Source organism: Colius striatus, chromosome 1 (assembly GCF_028858725.1).
Source record: "Colius striatus isolate bColStr4 chromosome 1, bColStr4.1.hap1, whole genome shotgun sequence".
Lineage (NCBI taxonomy): Eukaryota > Metazoa > Chordata > Aves > Coliiformes > Coliidae > Colius > Colius striatus.
In genome coordinates this window covers 166,274,935-166,302,611 of record NC_084759.1, presented here as the reverse complement: position 1 = coordinate 166,302,611, position 27,677 = coordinate 166,274,935, and the positions used below count along the sequence as shown (strand labels likewise).

General features: G+C 36.0%; 1 protein-coding gene across 2 annotated transcripts in view; it reads left to right on the top strand.

Moving 5' to 3' along the window:
• Nucleotides 1-27,677, top strand: part of NAV3 (neuron navigator 3) — a 268,894-nt gene that overhangs the window by 218,864 nt on the left and 22,353 nt on the right. For both annotated transcript variants that reach the window (XM_062016086.1, XM_062016078.1), the window contains exons 17-27: nt 826-867; nt 3,081-3,241; nt 5,083-5,271; nt 7,773-7,825; nt 11,556-11,579; nt 13,888-13,965; nt 21,492-21,575; nt 23,165-23,276; nt 24,563-24,684; nt 25,281-25,301; nt 26,466-26,638. In XM_062016086.1, the coding sequence (XP_061872070.1) occupies nt 826-867; nt 3,081-3,241; nt 5,083-5,271; nt 7,773-7,825; nt 11,556-11,579; nt 13,888-13,965; nt 21,492-21,575; nt 23,165-23,276; nt 24,563-24,684; nt 25,281-25,301; nt 26,466-26,638 (1,059 nt within the window). The remainder of the gene's footprint in view (nt 1-825; nt 868-3,080; nt 3,242-5,082; nt 5,272-7,772; nt 7,826-11,555; nt 11,580-13,887; nt 13,966-21,491; nt 21,576-23,164; nt 23,277-24,562; nt 24,685-25,280; nt 25,302-26,465; nt 26,639-27,677) is intronic.

The following is a 27,677-nucleotide window of genomic DNA, read 5'->3' as shown; positions in this document are numbered from 1 at the left end:
CTTTTTAAAGCCATTTCACAATTTAATCCATACAGTGATGTTAAATTATATAGGTAAGGGAAAAAACATTGCAACACTTACTTGATGATAACTAGTACAAAGCCCATACTAGTCATGGATCAATCTCAAAGACTTGATGACAAAATGCCCAAATGACAGTTATTTGAAGGAGGACTAGTAGCTGCCCTTCTAGTGACAAGGTTTAAATTAGAAAAACTGCAGCCATAAATTTACAGTAGCCAGCCACTCTGCCACTGTGTATGTGTGAATATCAAATAGTGTTGCTCTGGTGACACTTTTCATTATCCCCACCATCACCTTACTATGTGAGCCCCACAACAACAGAAAGCAAAGGGCCTGTATATTTAGCACGGATTTCTACACACAGAGCTGTTGTTTGGCTTCTGGCAAGGCCACGCTGTCTCTTAGCAGGGGCCACAATCTTCATTTCTTTTGGAAATCTATTGGCATATCACAGGCAACTGTGAAAAATAAAGATTCATACTGTGACCATATGATTCTCACACAGAATGCAGGGTGAAGCTGTAGGAAGGTTAGAAATGGTAAGGAAGGACTTCTTTCTACCTTGGACAGTCTCCAAATTACTATTCAGCTAGCCCAGAGCATGTCTAGATGAAAAATGCATGTGCAGCAGTCCATGTCCTATTGTCCCCTCCAGTGAGTCAGGGATTTGTCTTGAGAGATATATTAAAAAGCATTAAATGACCTTCTGTTACGCACACAAATCTAGACCTTTAGAATTTTTAATTCTGAAAAGTCCTGTTTACTGTATGTCCTTAGGGATTTTTTTTTTTGTTTTAACAGCATACAGCTTGACAGAAATACACTACCCAAAAAGGGATTAAGGTATACATTTTTTTGAACATGACTACTGCTTCTCTGTATTCCTGTAACCTTCTCTAGACTATCCTTTTTTCCCCCCTTTTGTTGATCCTGTTTAAAAGAGTTCTTGGTACTTAGATGCAAACCAGGAAATGTAGATTTTTAACAATGGACTTTTTCTTTCCAAGTCTTCATAGGGAATTAATTTCTTTTCAAGGTATATCACAGAAAGTGAGTACTGTTAAGATTTTAAAGGTGGATCTGAATTTGGACTTTAAATGCAAACACTCGTGCAATTTGAATTGAAGATCTATTAAAGGGTAGGACTAGAAAATGCTAATTTTTATATCCAAGGTTTGTAAGTTTAAAATGAGCCCTGCTCCAGCTAGTCTTCTTGGTCCCTATCCAGCAGTACTTAAGAGTCCAACTTTGCTACTAATTCCCTACTAATTAAAGATGTCATCAGCACAGAAAATAGCAATCCTGTCCCTGCTATGATTAAAGAGACGATCATTAGTTAACTTCTCTGGTTTTATCAGGCATGGAAGCCTATCTCCCTAATCCAGGAAGGAGATTTGGCAAGCAAGGGTACATGTGCATGAACACAGACATTCTGCAGCCTTCTAGTTACTGAAATGACACTGCTAAATCTCTTGTGTTATTGATAATATTTTTGTGAAATTTTAAGATAGTGCAAAAGTATTGTCACTAGAAAGCACCTTCAGAAAGCACCTTCTGCTTTTCTGCACTAACTCTTCCTTAATAAGAATTTAATCAAATTTCCTGATATCTCAAAACAATCATTTTGGATACAGAGAGAATGGAAAAGGTGGAAGACATGAAAGAGACATAAAGGGGACCCTGCAAGGGTCAGTGGAATGATCAAGGTTTGTGACTGTACAATTCTAATGGTGGCTGAAAGCTGAAAGTGAAATGGATTAGGAAAACAGCTTATTAGGCATATAAGACTGATCAGTTATCCCAGAAAGGCCGTCAGTTTAATTTAATGTGCAAAAATCCCAGTCCCAGACTCAGATCCTGATTTTTTATTCTGCTTTTGCCATCTTTCTGATCTGATAACCACTGGGTAACTCTGCTCTACCACATTTATAAGCAAAGATCATAGCTGTCTTCTTGAAAGGAGAAGGGAAGTAAATATTTAATCAGGACAAGATGTTTTAATGCCATAAAATATTGTACAAAATCCCAAGCACAACATGAGAACTTACATGTTCATTTAATCTGCTTTCTAAGCAGAAATATTTGTGCCTCAAAACCCTGAAGCCAAAAAATCAAAAGCCCTTTCTGCTCTGCTGTTTGGGGAACACTGATGGCTCATGACAGTGATGAAGAAGGTGCTCATTTCTCAACAGAAGATTGTGCTGAGTGAAGTAGGCTATCGCAGACATTGCTGAAAACAATCTCTTGATTAAGACCCACACTGCCTGCATATTTTAATGTTTCTCACTGCCATAATTGCTCTTTCTGCAGTCTAGCCAAAATAGGTTGACCCAGTGAGTTAACAGTTCTACTTCTTAGTCCATGTGTCAAGTTGCACTTAATTGGTTTGCCATAGCAAGCAGCTGATGAATTATTTAATTACCAGACTTCTTCCTTCCAGAGAACTTATTTCTGCTAATTGTGGATTTTCCTGTCCCTTTCCCTCCCCCCAGATTGGGGCAGGACACAATGCCAAGTAGCATTTAGAGTGGCACACCATGCATATGACCATGAGTAGTTGTCATTACTGATGCAAACTCCTTTTTCAGAGTTGTTCATCTATTTCACTCCTATCATCTAACTAATTGCCCACATGATCTGTGGGGGACATCATTTTGTAAGCGACTACTCACATTTCTTGGCCTCTAATCTGTCCATTTCCCATCCTTGCCATACAGCTTCCGAGCTTTTGCATCCACCTGTACAATTCCGATAGCTTTGAAATCCTTTCCTATCAGCTCAATTGTCTGTCTTCTGTGGTTTGGCATCATACTTCTGGAAAGGAAAGGAATGCTGTTTTTGGGAGGGGGATGAAGAAGAAAGGGGTTTCAAGTCCTGTACTTTGTCTCTTGTAATGAAGCAGTAAATTTGACCTTGTTAAAATCCCTGGTGATAATCATTTGACTAGAGTTGATACTTTCCAAGGGGTTTGTTCTAACTGGCATTTATGTGACGCCTGTTTCTTTCTGAACCATCACTGTGTCATTGTTTTGAGCATGTCAGCTGTGGTTTTTCAGATATACTCCATCATCCCGGCAGACGAGTCAGGAGGAAGGCAAGGAATGGCTACGCTCCCATTCAACTGGAGGCCTGCAAGACACTGGCAGTCAGTCCCCACTTGTTTCTCCCTCAGCTATGTCTTCATCTGCAACTGGAAAATATCACTTTTCCAACCTGGGTAAATGCCATTTCCCTTTACTGTTTCTCCCACTCTAGAACAGAATCATAAAACTCAACCATTTTTGTTTCCTAGTTTGCCAAACTAGGCATTTTATTTTATAATCTCCATCACTGGTATCTCAGTAACAAAAGGAAACTCCTGGTGTTTTTCATGGAGTAGGCTAAGGTATCTCCTATTTTGCATACCCAAAAAGGCACATATTCTCTATGACTTGCCCAAGGAGAAGAAAACCTGAGCTGGAAAATCAAAGCTGGAAATTAATTTCTGATTCAATGCTACTCATCTTTTAGGATTCTTTTCAGTGGTTTTAGTGAAGGTCAACACAGACAGTAAACATTGTTTTTTTCCTGTATGCAGGTTTGCTTTGAGATAAGCCTTTCTAATGCATGTTAGTGGCTGGACTTGGATATAACTGCAATGGGACCAATCTAAATCAAAACCTTGAATACAATCTAATATTTTGGACTGTGAGTCGTGTTTCATGTTTGATTACAGGTCGAAATTTAGATTTGGTTCTTCTGGATCTTGTTTCAAGTTAATCCAGCACAAATTTAATTTTGTTAATAATTTTAACTTTCTCTTCAGTGCTTAATAGGAAAAGCATTTATTTGCACATACTGGACACATACCTAGGTTCACAAAGATCTTTTGTGTGGAATTAGGAGCAACCTTTGAAGCATCCACACTTCCATCACTGTCACAGTTTATGACATCTGTAGGTTACAATCACTCAAAAAAATTTGATCAGACATACTAATGTTGGTCTTTATTACATATGGGAAAGGAATTGGAGCAAAGCCACTTTTAAAAATAAAATTGGACCCAATCCACTGTTTTAGATTTACTCCATGTACTTGCAGTAGTTTTAGACACAGCTCTTTTTAAGCACTGTTTCTTCACTCTATCATTTTCTGCTTACAACTATCTTCTTTTTCTTTTTGTTCACAGTTCTTGTACTCACAACAGAGAGCAATAAGTTCATGATCTTTTTAAATTTATTTTGTTGTTGTCCTTTGCTTCTTTCCATTATCATAGCCCTATGGAATAATTTGCTCTCACAACACAGCTGCTCTAGTAGTTTATGACTTAAAGCACATCTTGCAGCTGCTCTAGTAGTTCATGAATTAAAGCACATCTTGCATGATCTGAAACAAAAGTCCAAACACCAAGGCTCAGTTTAGATATACAATTAGCTTTTTCTTCTAGGCATGAGTTCATATGGTCCAGATGAACCATTAACAAGCTTTCCTTCCTACTAGCAAACAAACTTTGCAAAAGCTTAAAGTAGATTCATCAACATTGTTCTGGAATTTAACCGTTAGTAGTTGGGCTACTCCTATTTATTATGATGAGATTCAATTGAAGGAATTTTAATCTAGTATAGTAATAGATGCTGTAGAAGTAGGTACTGTATTGGCATATGCCAATATACTTTGGTCGTAGCAGCAGTTGGTAATATAGGTATATATAACAATAAAATACAAATACTGATTTATTAGAAGACCTGCTTATTAAAAATACTTATGTCTTCTTATTCCTTTTTGAACTTTAAACTTTTGAATCTCTCTCAGTGATTTTCTGTCTTGGGCTGTCAAAGTGAACAAGAGTGTATTCAGACACAAATTTTAATTTTAGGACATGTTTTAAGGGATTAATCTCATCCACCTTCTTGAAGGTCGTCTTCAGTTTTCCTGATGGCTTTTTATGTAGGAATGAAAGCATTTTGTTTTCTCAACAGCATAAAATCCACCTAATCCTACTAGTCCTACATTACAATTTTGTGCAGAACCTAGATTAATTTAATGGAAGTATGCTTCAAAGTAAGCTTTGTATTCCAGTGAGTCCAACCAACCTATCTCAGTTTAACCTTCCTGGACCCAGTATGATGCGCTCAAACAGCATTCCTGCACAAGACACTTCCTTTGATCTGTATGATGACTCCCAACTGTGTGGCAGTGCTACATCCTTAGAAGAGAGACCACGAGCGATTAGTCATTCAGGTTCATTCAGGGACAGCATGGAAGAAGGTAAGACTGAGTTACTATCTGGGGCAGCAAAGAGATGTCAAAATAGGCCCCCCCAAATAGACCTCCAAAGTGTAGTAAAATGTAAAAGTATTTCTTCTGCAACATAGAAGAATAATTTTGTGAGGCTTTTTAAAAATTCTGTTGAGCTGGACTCACAGGACTTTCTTATCCTGAAATGTGGAAGGTGTTTCTTTCAAAAGTAATATGGAATACTGTGTATGTCATACATGTCTAAATCCTTTATCAGAAATTTTAGAGGAAAATAAGCTATTCTTGGAAAATTATTTTATTCTTTTTGCCTCTAAATTTGAAGTGACTGAGCATACCTTTTGTACTGTGATTCCATACTTTCTTAGTCCTACTTCTGTATTTCCTTTTTTTTCTAAATGCCAGTTCTACTTAGCATACCCTTTCTTTTTGTAGTTATTTCATTTTCCTACTTTCCTTCAGCCTCCTGCAGCAAACATTATGTGAATTTTTGTATCTAAACTCTTTCATTAATCTGACCTTCCTACTTTGTTTCTGCAGATTATTACTGTTGGTCTTGTTTCTTTAATGCTATGTACAATATCTGCAATTTGGGGAATATTTTTTGTGATTTGTTCTGGTTTTTGTTCTTTTTTAACCACAGAGCATCTGACAACTTCTCAGTAAATGCACTGTAACATTTTCTTCCGCTTAACATTTCTGACAAATTTGATTATTTGCAGAATTCCCATAAGGACAAAGTTCTCATGCTCTTTAATTAAAAAAACCCAAACCAACAAAACCATCACCATAAACAACTAAAAAACTCAAAAAAACAAACAAAGAAAGAACTCACTAAAATTTAATGGAGATTCATTATATAACATCGCTCATCAATGTTATTTACTGCTAAGTGGTGACAATATAAATGGTCTTTGTAACAAGAAAATATAAAATCTCCCCCAAGTTCATAGTTATGAGATAAAAGGGGAAAAAAGGTCCTAGATGAAACAACCAGCAACTAATACTTTTACTTTTCAATTACCTTTCCTGTATTTTAGATGATATGTCAGACAGACATCTGGGTTTGTAATACTCGCAGTAGGGTGCAGGGCAGATCAAGCTGTGAGTTGTCAGCACAGAGAGGATAGCTGACTGCACAGAAGCATGTCACATAATTCAAGGACAGAGGTGACTACAGACCCATTGCTGACGAGCAAGAGAATTATCAAAGGAAACACTGGAAGAATAATAGAGAAAACAAGGGAAATAATTTATGCATAGAAAAAGAGGTGTTAAATCTAGAATTTCAGTAATGGGTCACCAGTGTCTTTGATGAGAGCTTTTTCATTGATTATGTTTCATATCCAGCTGGAGTGGATAGCCATGAGTAAATGAAAGTCAATGCAGCAATAATAAACAATTTTCAGCAGTTTATGGTCATTAGAGTTTAACATGAAATGATGCTGTTGGAACGCCAAATGTATTTTATTTAAGATAACAACTCTCAGGAAAGTTCTAGTGAAAGAAGTGAGCTAATGGGTAGAGCCATTTTGTGTGAGAGCAGAATGTAAGTTTAACTCAGACATTTAAAGCAGAGTCTGAAAACCACATATAGATTGAAAGCAACAGGGTTTCAGTGGTCAATCTATGACATTTTTTAAAGAAATTTGCCCAGTTACAAAAGTAGATTTGAAGTCTATTAGTCTAATCCAAGTATTCTTGTACTGTCAGTTTTGCATACAGATGCCAGGTAGCTATTAAAGCAAAATAATTTATTTACTAAAACCTGACAGGTTATGAATATTAGACAAACAAAAATGAAAAGAAGCAATTAAATAAATTATCTTCTTTAAAATTCTCTTTTGGTGTATCCTTCATCAGATGGGTAATGAGAAGCAGGAAGGGCAGGGTCTTTTTCAGTTTAGTCTTTGCTTGCCATTTTTGGATGCCAGGAAGCCTATTTCTTTTAGTCAAAGTCCTGCAACATTCACCCAGTGCTCTTGAGACTGACTCTGCTGATGGTTAGTGGAAATAGGATACTACATCTTGCAGTAACCCCTTCATATGGACTACAAATACTTGGGTCAACATTGTGATGAGGGGAGAAAGCAGCTGAGCAAAGCCTAAGAGCTCACCCCAGGGAATGTGAACTGTTTTGCAAATAATAATTTCTTATTAAAATCAGTTTGCTCAGCTTTGGACAGGTGTATAAACAACTCTATTTCTGGTTTCTCTAAAGAGTATATTTATCAAGTGATTTGTCAAAACAACAGAAGTAATGCTTGGTTTGCTGGTAATCATATCGAATCTCACTAGTTCACTCTACTTCATACAGAGGAAAGTATTTTTTCGCTGTAGAACAATTTTTTTAAGTGCAGGAAAAAATATCAATAGCTTTTCTATTTTGATAGCTCATAATTGCTCTCAGTGGAAGATTGGTTCTCATTTTAAAAAGATGTTTAGTTATTGAGCTGCGTGGGGGAAGCGTTGTACTTTTGTCAATGTTTCATGTTATTTTCCTTCTTTTAAAGTACACGGGTCTTCATTATCACTTGTCTCCAGCACATCCTCTCTCTACTCTACGGTGAGTATTGACATTTTAGAAAAAAAAGTTCTGATTGCCTCTCTTCTTGTTCATTGTTCATGAAAATTTCAATACTTTGACATTTAGAAGGATTTAAATTGTACTGCATTAAAGCAGGTACATTTATTTTCAAGTTTGGTATTACTGTCCTGCTATTTGAGAATACATTATTTTCATCTTTTTATCTGACTTGCTTAGAACTACTTAAAATAACAATTTACAATGCACAATTTACAAAGTGGTTTTGTCCAGTCACTGTAGTACACGTCTTGAAAAACACAAGATGGCTTCAGGGTAAGGGAATATCATTTGCAATTTCAATTTGTTTCAAATGACAGCACTTAGATCTTATTTCCAAAAGAAGAGTCTCTTTAAAAATGATTATCTGTAGTTAATTGGATTGATTAGATTGAGTAATAATGGTATTCTAGCTCAAGCGGAAGATTGGGTTTTGATTTTTTTTCTTTCTTTCTTTTATTGTTTTGGTATCCTTTTTGAGATCTGCATAATTTGTTGCTTCAGTTGTTCTACTAACAAGAATCATCCATATGAGAGGAGTTAAACATGTTTGACATTCCCTTGCTGATACAAAACACTTGCTTTGCAACCTATTTGCTAACTACAATTACATGCAGTAGTAGCCCTTTTTCACAGGAGGGCAACCCACTTACCTGCTTTCATACTATGCATTCATGAATAGTCTGTCTCCTCTCCGTATTTTCAGGTGTGGAATAGTGTCAGCTAACATCCTGGGAATAACATGGACTTCTCTACCCAGAGCCAAAACCAGTTCTTTCTTGGGAATACCAAACTAATGCAGCCTGTACCAATGTATCATTTGGTATTCCTATCTCAATGCTAAGATCATGTTGACTTGGAAATAGGTTGCATCCATGCACAATGTCTACCACGATGGTGCCTCTCCTAGTTCTGTTCAGGTATTAAAAGGTCCTTAAAAGGACACGTCTAAAACATCAGGTACATATGCATTAGATTTGTTCAGGCCTTAGCAGCAGGTTGCAAGTAATTTCAGTCCAGACCGGTCTTGAGTTATTTTAGAGGAGTAGAATGTACATACAAACAGGCTGCACATGAGGGATGGCTAACATTCAAAGCAAAGCTTCTCACATTTTGGTAGTGGAAAAAAAATCTTATGCTACTGTTTCCCTCTTTAAGGCGCTGTGATCAGTTTGATTATTGATCAGAATTTCTTCTGCTTGATCCCTCTCATTCTGTGGAAAAAAAAGTTTAAACTTTTCAGCAATTAATCAGAAGATGACGCACAAGTGGAATATAACATCATGAAAGGCTGTCAATCAATATCACATCAGCTGAAAGCAGCGAACTATGTTTCCTAGTTTGATGACATGGTCCAGTGCCTTTGCAGGGTTATGGCACATGTAACTCGCTTTCAGCTGTCACTAGATTCAAGGAGAAACAAAAGAACTCTTTTACCTTACTTAAGCAGGCCAAAATCACTAAGTAGGAATTCCAAAGCAGGTTCTTTCCAGGAAGTATCTCAAATATATTCACCAGATTTCCTAAGCATGGCCTTGAGGCTTGGCAGCCAAATCACTGGAGAGATTCAGACAAAGTACTAAATAAAGATCATGATCTTTGTGTTTTATTGTGAAAGGATAGTTGAAAATCTTGAAGTTATTCTCTTAAGATTGTTTCTTTGAGAACTGGAGTCTGAGATTCAGAAGAGACATTTCCTGATTTGGCTGCCATTGCAATGAATGAGTCCAATGAGACAAAAGTTTTGGGTTCACTAGTATTTTCTGTGCGTATTGTTGTTCTTGTTTTGCATTTGAGTTTTCAGCACTTACTTGACAAGTCTGAAAATCTTAGCTTGATATTCCTGGAGAGAGATAAAGATTTAGTTTCACAGAGAAGTATGCCACGTAAGCGGACATAGTAGACTGTAGGATGGAAATACATATTCCATTTTGGTAGTGGATATGTCTGCCTCTTAGAGAAGTTGAGAAAGATGTGTGGTAGTGTAAATGATGATAGGTCATTTCCAATTTTAATCTCCTCCTGCTCAGTAGGTGAGACGTTGCAATTTGCACATATTTAGTTAACTGCTATATTTCTCGCACTGTCTCTCAGCATTAGCTACACTTAGAATCCCCAGACTTCATTAACTGTGCTAAGCCAAGCTCAAAGGAGATGTGTAAGGACATGTCATTTGTATGTTAATATTTTAAGTCTTCAAAAAAAAAAGAAAAAAGTAATCTTTACAAGGATGGGAAGCATGAATATGATAGAGAAGTAGAGGGAGAAAAATTTGTTTCCTTTTAGAGACTTTTGAACCAACGACTGAGTAGTGGGTTAAAACGGTGTCAGCACAAACTCTTAAGTAAAAACTGCTCAGTAAACTGATAGTATGCCCAGAATCCTATTTTTTCTCTCTCATTTACTTCTTCCACTTCCCACAAAAACTGGCTTGTGGGGAGCTACCTCTCTGAACTTTGGGAAAGAGGCAATGATTCCTTGTGCAGTGAGGAAGTCATCTGGTGATGTGTATCCCTGCTCTCATCAGCAAGGGACAATGGTCTAAAGATGAGGGGCCACATTGCCACATGGCAGTTTCAGGAAAAGGTCACCAACCCTAAGTTTTTATTTGAATTTCTTAGCACAGTAGAATTCGTAAGTGGGAGTAGTCTGTCATGATGCCTTTGTGACTTTGCATGCACTATATGCTTGAAGCAACAATAACGAGAATAAAGTTTAACTTTTTTCTGTAGGCTGATCTTTTTGCAAACATAGATTGGAAAGTTAATATCAGTATGTGTGTCACATCAGTGCAGACAAATAAAACGGTCATTATACTGAATCATTTTCATATAGTGATATATCAGGTATAACAGTAGTTTCAGCCAAGAGCAGTCTAAGTGTTCCACAGGGAAATATCATAGCATCACAGTCTTTTCAATGACTGTTAACAGATAAGTGTGTATGGAAAAGGGCATTTGCTTACATATCTAATGATGTTCAAAGGTTTGCCTTGCAATGATTTAGTTGCTTATTTTGTTGAAAAAGACCACTGAGTAAAGAGCATCATTATATGACACAACACATAACAATAAGGAAAATTTCTACAATTATTAAATATCATTAGCAAGTTTAAGCTGAAAGTAATATGACTTGATAGCTCTGAAGGTTTTGATCAGTATGGAAGAAATTACTTTAAAGGGCAAGTAACCCTGTCCCTTCATGTTCCCCCCACATATGTTTTACTGTCAACTTCTCTTAGCAGAGATTCCTCTATTAGTCTAGGCATATTGCTTACATATAAAAAAGCAATATATACTTTCTACATGTATTATATATGCATATATGTTATTTATGTATACATATTGCATATATATATAAATATTGCAATATTTATTATTAAAAAATGCTGGGAACAGACTATGGAGTGCAGCATAGCAAATATTCTTTTGTATCTTAGAAATATCACTACAGTTGCTGCAGTTCTATTCCTGTTCTCCCTTTATCTACTTTATTAATGTCAGTATGCTGGCAAATTCTTTGGGGTTTCAGCTGGAGCCTTGCCAAGTAAGTTGAAAATAATTCCATTTATTGTTTTTATTGCATACCTTCTTTAAATGTAATGGATCTATGAAGCTAGTCATGTCACTTCAGCATAGCTGGCTTTTATTATCTGGTACCACAGTTATGTCACACACTGTTTCTAAGCCATTCCTTCATTGTTTTCTTCCAGGCAGAAGAAAAGGCACATTCAGAGGTAAGAACTCTTCTCCATTTTTATATTTAGGCATTGCATTATATTGTTTTCATGTTTATTGTTTACCTGTTATGCCTTTGGGGAAAATACACCCTGTGTCTTTGCATCACTTTTTAAGAAGTATTGCTAAAAAAGCTGATGAAACTTGTAGTGCACTGGAAGGTATTTTCTGAGCATTATGCAGAAGAATGACTCCTGGCTGAGGTTTTGAAAAGGTAAAAAGCATCGATGAAAGTTGGGCTTCTTGTGATGTGTCTGATTTCAGACTTAATACCACTCTGTACTAGATCTAAAGGACTGTGCAATTCAAGGTAATGTGCTGCCTTTCAAGAGAAAAATACTTCAAATGTTTACTTTGAACTTCTCTCCTTTACATTTTGTGTTATATTAAATTTCTGAAACTGACCACTTTGATGGATTTCAAAGCAACACAGATTGATTTCAGATATAAATCAAATCTGATGTGAAAAACAGCTTCCCTCTCATCACAGTGTATAAGAATAGGTGACAAGGCTGGGTCAGCAACTGGATATAGTTACAGCCTTTGTCAAAATGAACTCCTGGTTGTATTGAAAGGGCACTAAGGAGTAGCAGCAATAAAATGCAGCACCAAAGGGTGCACTTCCACATCTACATACCTTCCAGTTCCTACATTTATGCTGTTCCTAATTTTACTACTCTAATGTGAGAAAAAGACAACTAAAAGTTATGTATTTTGGTTTTTTATTATTACTATTTGAACAAATAAACTTGCCCCAGTACATTTTAATATAATCTCAATATACCTTCTACTTGAATTTTCTTAGCAAAGCGGTAAAGAAGCATGCTACAGCCCTGTAGTATAAATGACAATTCCTCCTTTCATTGTCCTTTATATATGGCTGTATATAGAGGTGAAATATCATTTATTTTCTGTGTATTTCTACATAGTGTTTTCTCAGTATCAAAGTCTGCTCTGTGATGCTCTTGCAGGGGCTATTGCCCAGCACTTCATGAGAACTACAATCATAATGAATACAATGAAAGTGTAGCTTAAGCAGGAAGCCCAAATAATTGCTATTGAAAACAAAAGAGAAAACTGGCATAAAAGGCAAAAGTGGCAGTCCAGGATGGAGAACAACTCAATAATCTGTCTCCTTTGCTCTGAGCTAGTGTAAATTACCTAGCTCTTTTTGTAGCACACACGTACAAGAACTTTTTCATCCTTAAAGCTTGTATATTATTCCCTGATGATTTTCATGAGAGTCATAAAATTAAAGTACTGCGGTAGTCTTTACTAGTGAATGTTATGAACTCCCTTTCCTAGGCTAGTTTTAGACATTTTACTTCTCTAGACTAGAAAAATGTCTTTTATGTCTAAATATGGAAAAGGCTTCAAAGTGAAACCCCATGCTGTGCTTAAGTGTAGTGCTATGCCTGGAGTCCCTAGAAGATCTCAAATACAGTTAAAAGAGCTTAAATGATGCACAGGCTTCATGCTAGATGCCTTTCCTAGCCAAAATGTAAACAAACATTTTTCTTAAGGATTCTGTTTTTCATTAAAGGATACGGACCCTTCAATTAAGTTTGTTTTCATGTCAACAAGCACATTTAAAGCTCTTTTTTTTTTTAATGTTGGCAGGCAGGTTTTTTAAGGATATACAAAAAAGACATTTAAAGGTTTAAAGAGGCTGCATGTTTGAATTGCAGGAACTATAGGAAGTGTTGTGTAAGAGAAAAAAAATATTACTGTGCCTCTTCTAACTTCAGACATCCATGAAGTAACTTCTAACTTCAGACATCCATGTGTTTGAGGTGTTCATTAAAGCATTCTTCATGCCAGGCAGTAGAGGAGTATTTTCTTGCATTTTATTTCAATCTAATGTAAGTATTTAATATATGTCAGTTGCATCATGTCTACAGCCAGACCCAGTGAACTGCACACAAATTTGTTCATGTTTCATAGTCTCAGGCCTCATCTAGGGCTGCTATCCTTGACTGCACTAAGGATGTGTTTTGAATTTCTGGGAATCAGTAACAAAACATGACATTTATATGTGCAAAGGATTATACGTATGAAGGAATTAAGCATTTACCCATATGTACTCTCTTAACTGAGATCCTAGCTCATACACTGGTTAAGTGCAAGAAAACAGCTGGACCAAAACTAAGTACCAACTTTTAATAGTTTATATTCTAAAATAGTTCTAAGGTTAAAATTGAAACTAAGACATTTTAAACCTATTAATGATCCCTTAAGAAAACCAATAAACAGAAACCACCAAAAAGGAAATCACTGAAGTAGTGACAGCAGCCTTTTTTTTCCTAGCAAATTCAGAAACTACGAAGAGAACTGGTTGCTTCACAGGAGAAAGTTGCTACCCTTACCTCTCAACTTTCAGCAAATGTAAGTATTTTTGCCTGTGATTATAAAGAGTATCAAATAATATATTATCAGATTGGCTAATATCTCTTACTCATAGAATCATAGGATCACAGAATGGTGATGATGAACATGTACACATGATCTGTGAGAGTTTTGCTATTTATTTATTCTAGTGGTTTTAAAATTAATTATTTTGTTAAATGTCTATAACTACCTCAGTGGAAAAGGAGAGTTTCCACACTTTGATTGTAACAACAGCCCTATCCACTTCAGTTTCACTCTTTCCTCTGAATTACAAAAAAAAAAAAAAAAAAGCCCAGAAATGGCATTAATTGTATATTCTGATAGAGTTCATTATGGTTTCATTTCACAAAGATAAACCCCCCTGCACAGGGATAGATGTGGAAGGTACAACAGTACACAGTTATGTAGAGAATTCACATGCTCGAATAACTTTGCTGATATATAGCTAATGGAAACTGGGCTACTTCACAGAGAGCTCTCTGATGTTCCTTCCAATTGTCACACATTGGTAATATGAGTTATTGATCATATTCTCAGAAAATAACGCCCTATAGGGAATGTGAGCTACAATCCTGTCTGGTTACTGTGACTTCAGATGAAGTTACTGGATGGTTACTGAACAGTGTACTGTAGAGTGATTTTTAAATGCAGCTCAGGATATAACTATAGTTACCATTGCCAAGGAAAGCTGAGATGCAATTGGGAGAATCATTTTGCATTTCAAGAAAGCATTTTCTTGGGCAAGGTGTAGAGGGCCTTTCTTTGAAATGTAGGTGTACTGAGTGGTTAGATGTATAAATACTGGCACAGTTTTGAAGAAATTATTTAAATTGGTGAAGCAGTACTGTGTACATGTCCTGAGAAAGTAATCTCTAGCTATATGAAAGCTGCTTGGTCTCTTAAGACTGCCATAAGAAAATGTGGAAGAGTCACTTAACTGGCTGCAAAACACCTGTGAGTATTTGTACTTTGGTAGTGATATGGGTTGCCAATTTGTTCTGAGAATGAACTGGTGAAGCAGATAATATGGAGTCCTGCAATGTTTGTAAATTCAAAAGCTAGATTCTTAGTTAGATTATCCATTTTGGAATTTACAGCCAATATGTCTGTACTGGGTATGCAGATTCCTTCAGTCATTCCTTCAGTATGTTAGACATTGGTCTTTAACTTTGTCAGGTTAGGCAGTTTTTCACTCATATTGAGAGCAACAAACTAAACCTCAAGAGGTCAGGAGAGCCAAGCCAGCATGCCTCAAGTAGTCTGTGTAGTTGGTAAACACAGTTGTGTTTACTATTAAGTCCATTGTTCTCTGCAAGGCATTTTTCTATCCACCAAGAATGCAGAGCTGCAGCAGCTCTGCCTTGCAGTGGGGAGCCCAGGGCGGTTAGCTGTGACTGGGCTTGTGGCACAACACAATCATAATCCAGAGGAGTTAGCCTGATACCTGCAGGCCACTGATCTGATGAAAGCTGTCCCTGCCCACTCAGTTTTCATCCTTTTCCAGTAACTCCAACAATGCTGTAGCCTATGATAGAGCAACAAGTGCAATGGAGTGAGGATAGCAGGGCATTATTCTCTGCAGCTGAGGCAATGAGGCCATTGCTCAGTTTATTTCAGCAAATTGTGTCTGATCTCTCACCAGTTTTATTTAGAAGTCATTGACTATATATCTGGTCAGTATTCCTTTGTGTGGAGTAAGCATCAGACAGATTGGTATCTAATAACATTTCCTATTCCAGGCAAATTTTCAAAGTCAGCTTCAAGTTACAGTTAGATTTACTCCATATTGTAAAGGAACTGAGTGAAGCTAAAAATGGATAGTTACATTGTGGCTTGGTTTTCATGCAAACTAATTCTTCTGCATGGATGAGAAATAATTTGAGTTTAATCTGAATAGCTCACATCAAAGCACTGGAACAGGCTGCCCAGATGTGTTGTTGAGTCTCCTTCTCTAAAGATATTCAAAACCCAACTGGACAAGTTCCTGTGCGACCTACTCTAGGTGGTCCTGCACTGGCAGGGGGATTGGACTAGGTGATATCTTTTGAGATCCCTTCCAACCCTTAAGATTCTGTGATTCTGTATTCTTTGGGGTTCTGGCTCTGTGTAGTACCTCCAGACTTCTGCATACCTGGTAAGAATGCCCATGACGTTTTTTACTGATCTAATTGGAAGGGTGACATTTTCAACGGGATAGTTAACAAATACACATAACTGCTTTTGCCTCTCAAGAAATACCACATTTATAAACCTATGTGTGTGTTTATATATATATTTATATCTATTCACACACAAATAGTTACATGCATAGATATACATATGTGCATGCATGATATATGTTGTATAAAGCTTAATTTATTCACATTCGTTTGACTGTGTCACCTTCTAATCCATCTCCATGGAGACACTCTTTAAACTCTAAACCTATAAGCAACCCTAAAGCTGATCTTTTTATCACATGAGTTTTTTAAATGCTACCAGAGAGCTCTTTCCTTTTTCCAAATCCCCAACATGTAGAAATTCCCTCAAAATTAAACTTGTCAGGATCATGAAACTTAGAGGCATGAAGTTCTCAAGGCACAAATAAGTGATTTAGACACTTTCACAATGATTAAAATCTTAAAAGAAAACTAGATATTACTAGATATTAGAAGTATTTTTTTTTGTGATGCTGTCATGAGATACATACTTTACAAAATCCAAAAGCGAAAAGTATTTCGCAGTAAGCCTAGTTCTGAGTTAATTCTCTGCTATTTCTGGTACAAAAATGTAATGCATTAAAAAAAACACTTCTGCATAATTCTAAAGGATCAAAGGAGACTGCTTAAAGATTTGTTAGTACTAGTTCTATCAGTTCTTTGAGCACTTATATAAATAAATTCTACAAAGTATCACTTAAACATCAGGAATAAAATCCAGGTTGAAAATAGAGTTCATATACAGTCTTTTAATTGTGATGTGTCCCTGGAATCTATTCTAATTACAGAATTGATATTTAAATCCTGGTGATTATATACTTTTCACTAAAACTATGAGAGTATCTAACAAATACTTGATTTAATTTGACAAACTTACGAAAAACCCAGATAGACTTCTAATTCTCATGAATTTGTACTGTCTTAGCAATGTTTTACTTATATGTATTCATTTATCATTTATCTCCTAATCTAAGAGACATATTTCACCAGCCCCAGTCATTTAAAGGAGAAACAATCACAAAAACTGGAATTTATCCTCAGAGGAGAAATCAAAACGATGTTTTACACTTGAAATGGAAAATACTACTGTGACCCTCATTTTGAGTTATATGTTTGCATGTCAGTAAGCTTAAGCCTGAATGAACAGTAACTCTAGTGCATAAAAATGTTTGGTCACTGCCTATCTTGTCTGTAGATACATCCGTCTCTGGCAGACAGAGTAACATATGAACAGAGAACTTTCTCCAATGCCTTTGATGACCAGAACATTATTCAATCCTTTCTGATGCCTTTGTTATAAACGCATTCATTTTAGCCCTAGTTCTAAGCTCCTGCAAATTTCCACACTTTCAGTGTCTGAAAATAGGCAGCACTTTTTTTCCTCACTGTGGCCTGAAGAGGGAAACTATTTGTGTCTTTCTTGACTTCACCACAAAAGACTGTTGGTGACAGTAGTACTTGTGTCATTAAAAAACAGGCTGGAACTTGGCCTATTTCATCGAGACTTTGTTTGAAATAATATTTTATATCAAAAATCCATCAATTAGAAGTTATAGCATTTCTCAGGCATTTTGGAAACTTTTGCTAAGACATTTCTTATTTAGTTTCATTTATTATTCACGTTTTGTTGGCTGGACACAAGTACCATGCTTGATTTCAGCAGTTTATTTCATTTGATTAACCCCAAAGTGTTTTGCCTGCATATGATTAAACTCAAGCAGGGCCCAGCTGTTGTTTGGATGCTTAATTTACATTTTTTGTACAGAGATTCTGGCTTTTCCCCTGGCTCTTGTTTTGATGTTGCTGAAGGGCAAATCTCAATACTAATTAAGAAAGGGCCTGTTTTCACTGCAGAAAGTGTCCAACCAGCAGACTTCCTCCGTGACTGACAAGGGCTCAAATTCCAGCAAGCAGCCTGATCCCAGGCTGTTCAGAGGGACTTTGATCAGTGCTTTGTACTGTATGAAGCTGAAGGGTGCATGCTTATAAACTGTAGTAGACCCAGGATGCCAGTAGAAAGCGGAGGGAGTTCACTGGCTAATACTCTTGTTTGGCCGACTCTGAACCACTATCCTGCAGCCAAACAAGAAGATAACACCAGGCGGCAAACAGAAAAGGTCAACAGATGTACAGTTGCTTCTTGCAGTCAGCTCGACCCCTTCTGTCCTCTCATACCTCCTTTCATTCAGCCATGTCAGGTGGGAGGAAATTTATTTATTTACCTTTATTTTATAAACCTGAGCAGCACAGTCAAACCACAAAGTGTGTCAGCAAATAGTCTTTGGATATGCCGTGTTTTGGATATGTCATGTTCAGGATGGGCTGGAAACCTGAGAGCTGAGGTATTTGGGGTTTGGCTGACTTAGACTGTTTACTAAGAAGGAAATGTTTAAAATCAAGTCTGTCATCTTAGCACTAAAGTTATTCCCTGAGCATATATCTCTAATTATTTCCAATGGGAATTTCACATGTTAACGGAAGTCAAAATTAATCCATATGTGATGAATCTAGAGCTTGAAAACTGTACATCATCTGTGTATCTAATGTGTATATCATGTTGGAGATTAATATATTTGGCTGGAGGCATACTTCCAGTAATGCCCAGGTTACTCTAATTCCTGTATATCTATATCCAAGTACAAATGCTGCATTTAATTGTGAAGATATTTTTTTGCTTTAGAAAGTTTTTTACAGCACATACAACATTCAGGCGATTTTGTGTGGTATTCAAATAATGTATGCCATGAGTGAAACTACTGGCTCTAACACAGAGTTTTCTTGGGTGTGAGGATTTGGCTGTAACTTTAAAAAAATAAACTATTTCTAAATATTTTCATGAGAATAAAATAATGGATCCTTTTGGATAAAGCAAATAATCCTCAGAATTTGAGAATTACCAATCCAATCAAAATCAGTTGCTAAATTTATAACAGTTACCAATTAGATTTTTTAATATCTAATTAACATTTTAAAAGTCATGATTACTTCATTCAACTGTTTATTTTCTGAATTATTTTACATTTAACTACTTAAATGCAAAATCACATCTTAAATGGGAAAATATTTAATATTTAATTTAAGAATCCATAGTTGTGACATGGCTGTCTTCCTCTAAAGACTATAACTTAATGGTTTTAATGACCTTTAGTGATGTTTTTAATGATACATTTTAGTTCTTAATTTTTCCTATGAGTTCCTTATTTTTTCCTATAAATTCCTTGTGCTTTATTCATCATATAGGCTGAAGTTGTAGCTATGGAATAGGAAACACTTTGCACAAATATGCATGGTTAGGTACCAAAGAACTGTGGTTATCACAGTCTAATTGTGAGAAATGGACAAAAGCAATGCATAATTAAGAAAATTATTGCTCTTTTCAAGCCCTCAGTTCCCATTGTTATTCTCATAGTAAAGCAGAACCACAGGCCATCAGCCAAGCCATAGATTTTTTTATGAGGCAGGGAACAGTGAGCTCCATTAGTTTCCTGTTAAACACATGTAATGAAGAGACATTTGACGATAATTTTATAGTAGTGCATTTACTTTGTCTCTAATTGTGTTCTGGGTCAGTGATTATTGTCTTTGGCATTAAAACACCATAAATTAGTCTGGATGTTTTCAGAAGACTGTAGTTTCCAAACTAGCTAGAATATATTGATTGACAAGTTTCTGAGTTACATTTGTCACATATTCCAAGTTCATTTTATTTAAAATTATTGCTTCAAGGGTATACCCTAAGTTATAAATGTTACAGTAGGAATACACACAATTACTCATTAATCCTTATGAGATTGCATATTTATGTAGTCTCATATTTATCAAAAGTTAGTCTCTGAAGAGACTAAGAATATTCCTAAGGAGTCCCGGCAGATGCAGAAAGCAGGTGGATTGACCATTATGTAATTAAATAAATTATTTACTAATAATGTAGTTTACAAGGAATAAATTTGTAGAAAGCTTATTAAGTGTAAAATAAGGAGTTTGAAGGATATTCATATGATTCTATGAAATGTTTCAGGCATTCCAAAATGCTTTGCAAAATTCAAAAGCTGCTTATCAGTGTAGCAGCTCTGGAGACACAGAAGTGGGCCACTGTTGTATATCTGATAATCTTTTTTATTTGACAAGATATACGGAGCAAGGTGGCAAGAATCTATTTCCTTCTCCTAAGGTGTATAACAGGATCCTTTTGGACTATGTCTTTTTCTGATTACACCTCAGATTTAGTACAACGTTTGAAAAATTTCAACTATGTTTATACAAGCATGCAAATCTGTAACTGAAAAATTTGCCAGGCAATGTATGTGCTTTACCTCTATAATAAAAATTATTTTTTCTCAGCCAGAAAGCTCAGTTAATCCATTTGTGCATGTAAATGTATGGTTGCAAGTTCTACTTCCAATTATGTTGTAGTGTCTATACTTGAAATCTTTGAGATGGTAAAAAGAAAGCAGCTGTTTCTTTCTGGTTTTATCATTTGGTGTTGTGAGAAGAGTAGGTGGAATTTCATAAAAAATAAATTTTACTTTCCCCTGTCTGCACAAGCTGGCTTAGCTTCTTGTTTTTTTTATGTCTGTTTGCATTTTTTAGGCTTCAATCAAAGCTTGATGTCAGCTAGAACCAATGAAGAATTGAGCTATTATTCGTATACATTTTACTTGCATAGAGTATAACATGACTCTTGTTAGAAAACAAAATGAATCTTTAACTTTGAAAAATCTTTTAATCAGTTTTAACTTCATTGTTTTTCTTATTGAGAAGTAGGACTTCCAATGTGCAAGTTTATCTTTTATATATAGATTTGCATGCATGTATAAATAGGTTTTATACAAGTTTATACAACAGGCACATATACATAATCAATACAAGATAAATAGACTAAGTAGTGACCTTTTATAAAAGTAACTGTGATATTTTTTGTTTGAGTCTCAGAATTCCTCTGGAGTGTTTTATTTATGAAGTTAAAACTTACCTTTTGAGATAAAGAAATTGAATTCCCATCTTGAAGTGCTGAGTAATTGAAAATAATTGTTCCTGGATTTCTATATGGGGTTAGAGTTCTTTTGGCTTTGAGTAAGTCCAAGCAGGACATTAAAGCTATAATTCATTTCCAGGCAAATACCTGACCTAATCTCCTTGGGGGCTAAAGCAGCCTGAAGAACACAGTACTCACTTGGCCACGTCACCTATCTGAGTTATCTCAGCTAGGTTTAAAAGTAATAGCTGGAGAAGATGAGCTTGGAGGGAAAAAATGCCTTTAAGAAACAAATAGATCTGGGGAAATTGTCCCATTGTCACAACAAATGTCTTCTGTTTCTTTCACAGGCTCATTTAGTAGCAGCTTTCGAGAAAAGCTTGGGAAATATGACTGGCCGATTGCAAAGTCTAACAATGACAGCTGAACAAAAGGTATGTTTACCAAAGCAGATGCTTGAATGTGAAAAACAGTCAGCAGATTATATTAGAGTTATGCTAAGAAAACACTGAAAGGCAATAGAGACAGCTGTGACAATACGACAAATCTTTTTTAATGGCTGTCATGATCAAGTCATCATAAAGTTTCAGGAGACTTGGACTGTGCAGCATCAGGTTTACACAGACAATATCCCAGAAATCTTTTGTTTCGAAGTTTTAATTAAAACCTATGTAACTGGGTTTAATCTGTACTGAAAGATCCTCTAACATAACCTGCTGGGGTGCATCATTCCAACCTGCCAGTGTTGTCAGGAGAATGGAATTATGGGAAAGGAGGAACTTTAAGTAGGGAAAAATTACTCCATTCAAAGAATTAACACAGGTTGGGTATCTTTTTCATGAGTAAACAGTTTTGGTTTTCACTGGACTGTTTTGATTGTTGTGGTTAAAAGTCTAAACCTCATAGGTAGTAAATGTAATGTGAGCCTTTGTACTGAGTTTAGAATTAAGAGGCTGTTTAGCACCTTCTGGGATTAAACTTCTACAACTTTCTGTGAACAGAAAGGCCTCATTGAGATGATCAGTGAAAGAAACTGTTTTTCAGTGAGCTGAAACTGTTTTTCGGCGACCTATTAGTCGCCACTGGAGACAGTGTAACTGTGTATAAAAATAACATTTCACAGTCTGGTTGAGCACCAACAGATAAAATTTGATGAGACTCATTGTGAACCAGATAGGAAATAATATTGCTACAGTTTGAGGTTTTTTTAATATTAGAGAAAAAAAAAAAAAAAGACAATTTCCTAAAACCAAAAGTTTTTACTATTTTACGAAGTATAGTTTCCTTAGAAGATTTTCTTTCCAGAAGAAGTTAAGCAGTGACATTGAAACAGATCATCTCCAAGCTTCTTTCCCAAAAGATTTGGAATGTGTTCTTTTCCTTCTCTTCTTTTCTCTATTGTTGAGATTTAATTCCTTTAATCCTCATTATATAAATACAGGCTGGAAGGACAGGTTAAATACAGCAGTAATAAAAGCAAGATTTTCATTAAAACTGATTATGCATTCTAATACAGAACTTCATGCACTCAAATAGCATAATTTTACTTCAACTTGCAGGATGTTTGCAGCTAAATAGAGTTTTAAAAATGGAATTATTATTTAGCAAGTTAAATCTTTTGAAAAATACACAAACTGAGGTTGAGATTCATCTATTAAACAGTAGCTTCACATACTAAAGGATGTAATTCAAATGGGTTTACTGTCTTTTGGAATAAAATTTTGGAATGCTCTTAACTTTATAATGAATATTCAATTTTCAGATTAGTCTGTATTAAAAATGTTTTGCTGTCCTTAAAAATAACATGGTCATTTTATATAGAATAAATGCAAAACAATACATTAGTTGAGTTTAATGTCTTTGGAGAGCAAATACACATTCTGCTCTAGTTCTTATCATTATGTTCACCTAAGCAGTCCCATGAACTTCAATTTGACCACTCTTATCCTGTAATTTTTTTTTAGATTTAGACAAATGTGGTTTTTGTAGCATGTATTTTGAGCTGTCTTTGTTCTTCCCACAGGAATCTGAGCTAATAGAGCTAAGGGAAACCATTGAAATGCTGAAAGCCCAGAATTCTGCTGCACAAGCTGCTATTCAAGGAGCCTTGAATGGTCCAGATCATACCCACAAAGGTATTCTTTTGTCACTAATAAAATAAATATAGAGTTTCTTCCCAGGAAAAAAAAAAAAAAAAAAAAGCTAAGTCATTACTTTTCTGTTAGTTTGAGGACTCTGTTGCAAGGGCAAGCACTTTCTGCAGTGCATGGTAGTCATACTTGTGGTATTTCCAGAGCTGCAAAATTTGCATGAGCTTCCTGTTTGCCAAAGTTCACGGAGCCTTATCTTCTCAGAAGTGATTGGCCAAAAATCAATTGCTGAATGTCAAGAGTTAACCCTGTCTCCGCAATTGTGTATTGAATTACACCCAAGACACTAATAAAGTCTTGTAGTGAAACCTGGTTATAGCTTGGAAATCCAGTGTAAGTTAAAGCTCTGAAAACTGCTGTACTCATTGTTAAGAGATGGACTGACAACAACTCCTCACCTTTAGAAGGTGCTAAATCAATGCAGAAAAGTAGGCATTGAGTCAGACAGATGTGACATGATAAATATATACTTCAAAAGTGCCTGTTGATAAGCAACAGTTAAAGGATTGCTTCAAGAAAAGAAAAATAATAGCAGCATTCATTTTTAAGAGTGTCATTGACCTTTCTTTAAAGAGGTCATTTTTAGATGTTTGCCTTCAGGTCATTTCATTGTATGACTTAAGTATAGCAAAGCTAACTTCTAGGAAGTCAAAAATAATCTAGAAAGCAATTTTCTTTGTTATTAGTGGGTATGTCCTGCAAGAATATTTTGTAGTGATTAAGATACAGTTATCAGAAACTTTTATGAAATTGGAACTCAAAAGCCTCTCCAAACATTTAGAATATTCTCCACTTGTTGGTTATTTTGTTTCATTCATTTTTAATGAACTCATGCCTGCTTGTTTCAATCATGGTATGTTAGAAGGTAGTGTCTGAATGCTGATTAGGCTTGCTACAAGTCAAGTAGTGCCTACACTCAGAAAAAGAACTGTACTACATGTGATACTAATAAGTCAAGTAACATCTGTAACAGAAACTACTTCGTTACAAGGTTACGACTGCATAGATTACTGTGGAGGATCATTGCCTTCATGCCAATAAGACCCCAGTTTGGAGAAGCTCTGAAGTGTTAGACTAATTGTGTGCATCCCACGGATCCCCCATATGGTTTCTCACAGGCTTTAATAACGTGAATCCAAGCCACTGCAAGCATCAATGGCATTTATGTTCATCCAGGCTCTCTTTGAGGAGGAAGATGCTACGTAAATACAAGAGTGATTATCATACTGAAACGGAGTCAAATGGATTTCACAGTAATTTCTTTTCTTTAGATTTACGTATAAGGCGACAACATTCTTCAGAAAGCGTTTCCAGCATCAACAGTGCTACAAGCCATTCAAGCATTGGCAGTGGTAATGATGCTGACTCCAAGAAAAAGAAAAAGAAAAACTGGGTAAGTGCTCAGCAGGTTCAAACCTGTCTTTTAACTATTATGTCGTTTCCTAGTGCCTGAGTACCATAATGATCCATTTCATCTACAATATTCTTGTGAGGCCAGATGGATACGAAGCAATTAATGTGTAACCATACTGTGACACCACCAGCAAACCAAAAATTGTTGAGTATCAGCAGGGGATTATTTGCATAAGTCAGGATAATTTAAAAACAAAACAGTCCAAAAAAACTTAATATAGCTGTTGTGGCCAAAACCATCTCTGAATCATCTCCTTGAAACCCTGTTTGATTTTTCTTCAGTCAGAGTTTGATTGAAAGGCTTGATTCAAATACGTTTCCCAGCTATGGAGCTGAAATCTGTTAAGAATTCTCATGTAAAAGTAGTATGGTGTTTAAAGAAATTAAGGTGCTTCTCAAGGGGAACACACAAATCACACAATGTGCTAAGGGTTTGTTCAAATACTTTCAGTAAATAATTTGAAAACATGTTTTTGTTGTTTTAAGACTATTATCTGCATAAACATTTGTTTTAAAATACTGATCAGCCTTCATTCCCTTGATTTGTAATTCCGCACTCTTTCGTGTTTCTGCAAGGTGAACTCTAGAGGAAGTGAGGTGAATATAAACCATGGAAAATTTGGCATGCATCTCTAAAGAACCCTATCTTGGCATGATTGCTATTTATTTTGGCAGTAGGCTCTTTTATACCTTCTAAAAACAGATTATCCTGTATGTCTTCTCAGTTTGTCTCTATTCATTTTAATCTCAAAGTTTAGACTGTAGAAAGGGGGAGTGTAGCCAAAATCCATTTCTTTCTCATTAGATATCATGAGCTTGAAAGGTTTTAAATAATGTTGCTCTGATCAGTGGTCACACTCCCCACTCTTCAATTATATGATGAAAATAACGTGCTCGAGTACCTCATTTTTTATAGAGGAACCAGTTTGTCATTGAGTTCTATATAATTTTAATCAGAACTTTCTGAACATAAAAAGAAAAAACAACCCAATTTTTCCTAAGATGAACAACTCTGCATATAGCCAAAGGTATGAACAAGTGGGCTAGTTAAAATGCACTTCAGACGAAACTGTTGTCATCTTGACTCCTGAAATAAATGGCTCTTTGGCTATTCTGTCCCTTTTCTGGACAAGAGCTTCTAGAGAGAAAGGGCAATGCTTGTATGTTCAGAGATCTTACTACTCTAAAGGAAAATGCAGCAAAAAGTGTATACCTTTCAGCTAACATTCTTCTCAGCAGTACAATACAGCAAGCCTCATGTCCCAGCTTCAGTTCTCCTGCTTGTGATCCAAACCATAGTATTTGAATAGTTTGGCCATTCAAATTTTTAACGGGGAAAGTAAATTGGCAAACCTAGTAAATCGGACTTGTCTTTTGATTTCAGCATTTGGTAACAGCAGGTTCTACCTGTGCTGAGATGCAAAGTGGTTATTTAAAGCCAGCCTTTGAAGGGAATGCCATGGGAATGGGATTCCACTGAGGCTTAAAGGTTTTAAATGAGCACCCCTCTCCCATAGCCGTACCACTCGGTCCTGCTCTTTCTCCATAGCATTATGTTTGCGCTACGCTGGATTAATAAAGTAAAAACAAAGCACTGTATCATGTTTTTAGAGATACTGTGTTGCATATGTTAATACCTTGCTTCTGTGTACTGACCTCAGGCAGTGGCTAGGATGGCATCTGCAAACTAACTCTTCGAAACATGAGCTGCACATAGATTGCTGTGATGAGGAAAATAATCTTGCTCTGTTTCTTTTCCAGCTAAGAAGCTCTTTCAAACAGGCGTTTGGAAAAAAGAAGTCCACCAAGCCTCCTTCCTCACATTCGGACATAGAAGAGCTGACAGACTCCTCGCTTCCTTCATCACCCAAATTGCCCCACAGCTCAGGAGAGTGTGGGGCAACATCAATGAAACCATCACAGTCAGCATCTGCGTAAGTTTCTCTCTTGGCAAACCTTTCTTCCCAAATGGGACGGACTTTGAAACAGATCTCCTCAAGTGTGGCCAGATGGTTCAGTTCAGAAATCAGTGCCAACAGCCGTAATCTTTTAATCTCATGCTCTGTTCATTTGACAGATTTCTCATGAGCTTCGCTCTACTTGCACACTACTTATCCAGCAGCTCTTTCTTTCATCATTCTCTCCTCATTTCATAGCCTTCACCCAAAACTATCTAGCAGTACTAACTTCCAAATGCATATGCAAAATCTCATGTTGTGCTTTCCCTGTACCATTAACAACCTTATCGAATACACTTAGTAAAAGCCAAATACTACAGTTTCCTTTCTTCATGACATACTAAAAATGTCAGTTTGTTTTGCTATGAGTTGTTACAAGATACGAATCCCTTCTGTTATTACTTCTTCTATTTCATAGCTACCAATTTATATAATTTTTAATATATTTCCCCTCTTTTATCAGCTTTGATTTTTCTGCAGGATTTTACTTTTATTTTTTCACAATCCTTAAAGTTTCGGGACTAAATGTAAGTCATCACTCAAACGCTGTCCCATTTCTTCATTATTTTTGGATGTCTAATATACTTTCCTTACAAAGTTCTCAACTCCATTCCTATTCTTATACCTTTTTTTTTTTTTCATTCTGCTAAACTCATAACTTTCTCCAGTTTGGGGAAATCAACTTCCTCGAAGCAATAAATGCATACTACTGATGCCAGCCTTACTTTCCTTGTCCTAATTGAGACTAATCACGTCACAACAGATCTTCATTAAAGCACCTGGGAAATTCTAGTTTTAGGACTGATGGTTACTGAGCTTTAGAATAGAGTTTCCCTGAGTTAGGTCAGCTGCCTTTTATGACTAGCTTTTTATAGACTCTAGTGGTTTTATGTACTAGGTTCAGGAGTTTGACAGTTTGCATTCCATACAGACTAGTGAGAAATAATTCATCTAGCACTCTAGTTCTGTTGAGGTTTTTTTGTTAGTTTTTACACATCACATTTTTATAGTTTCA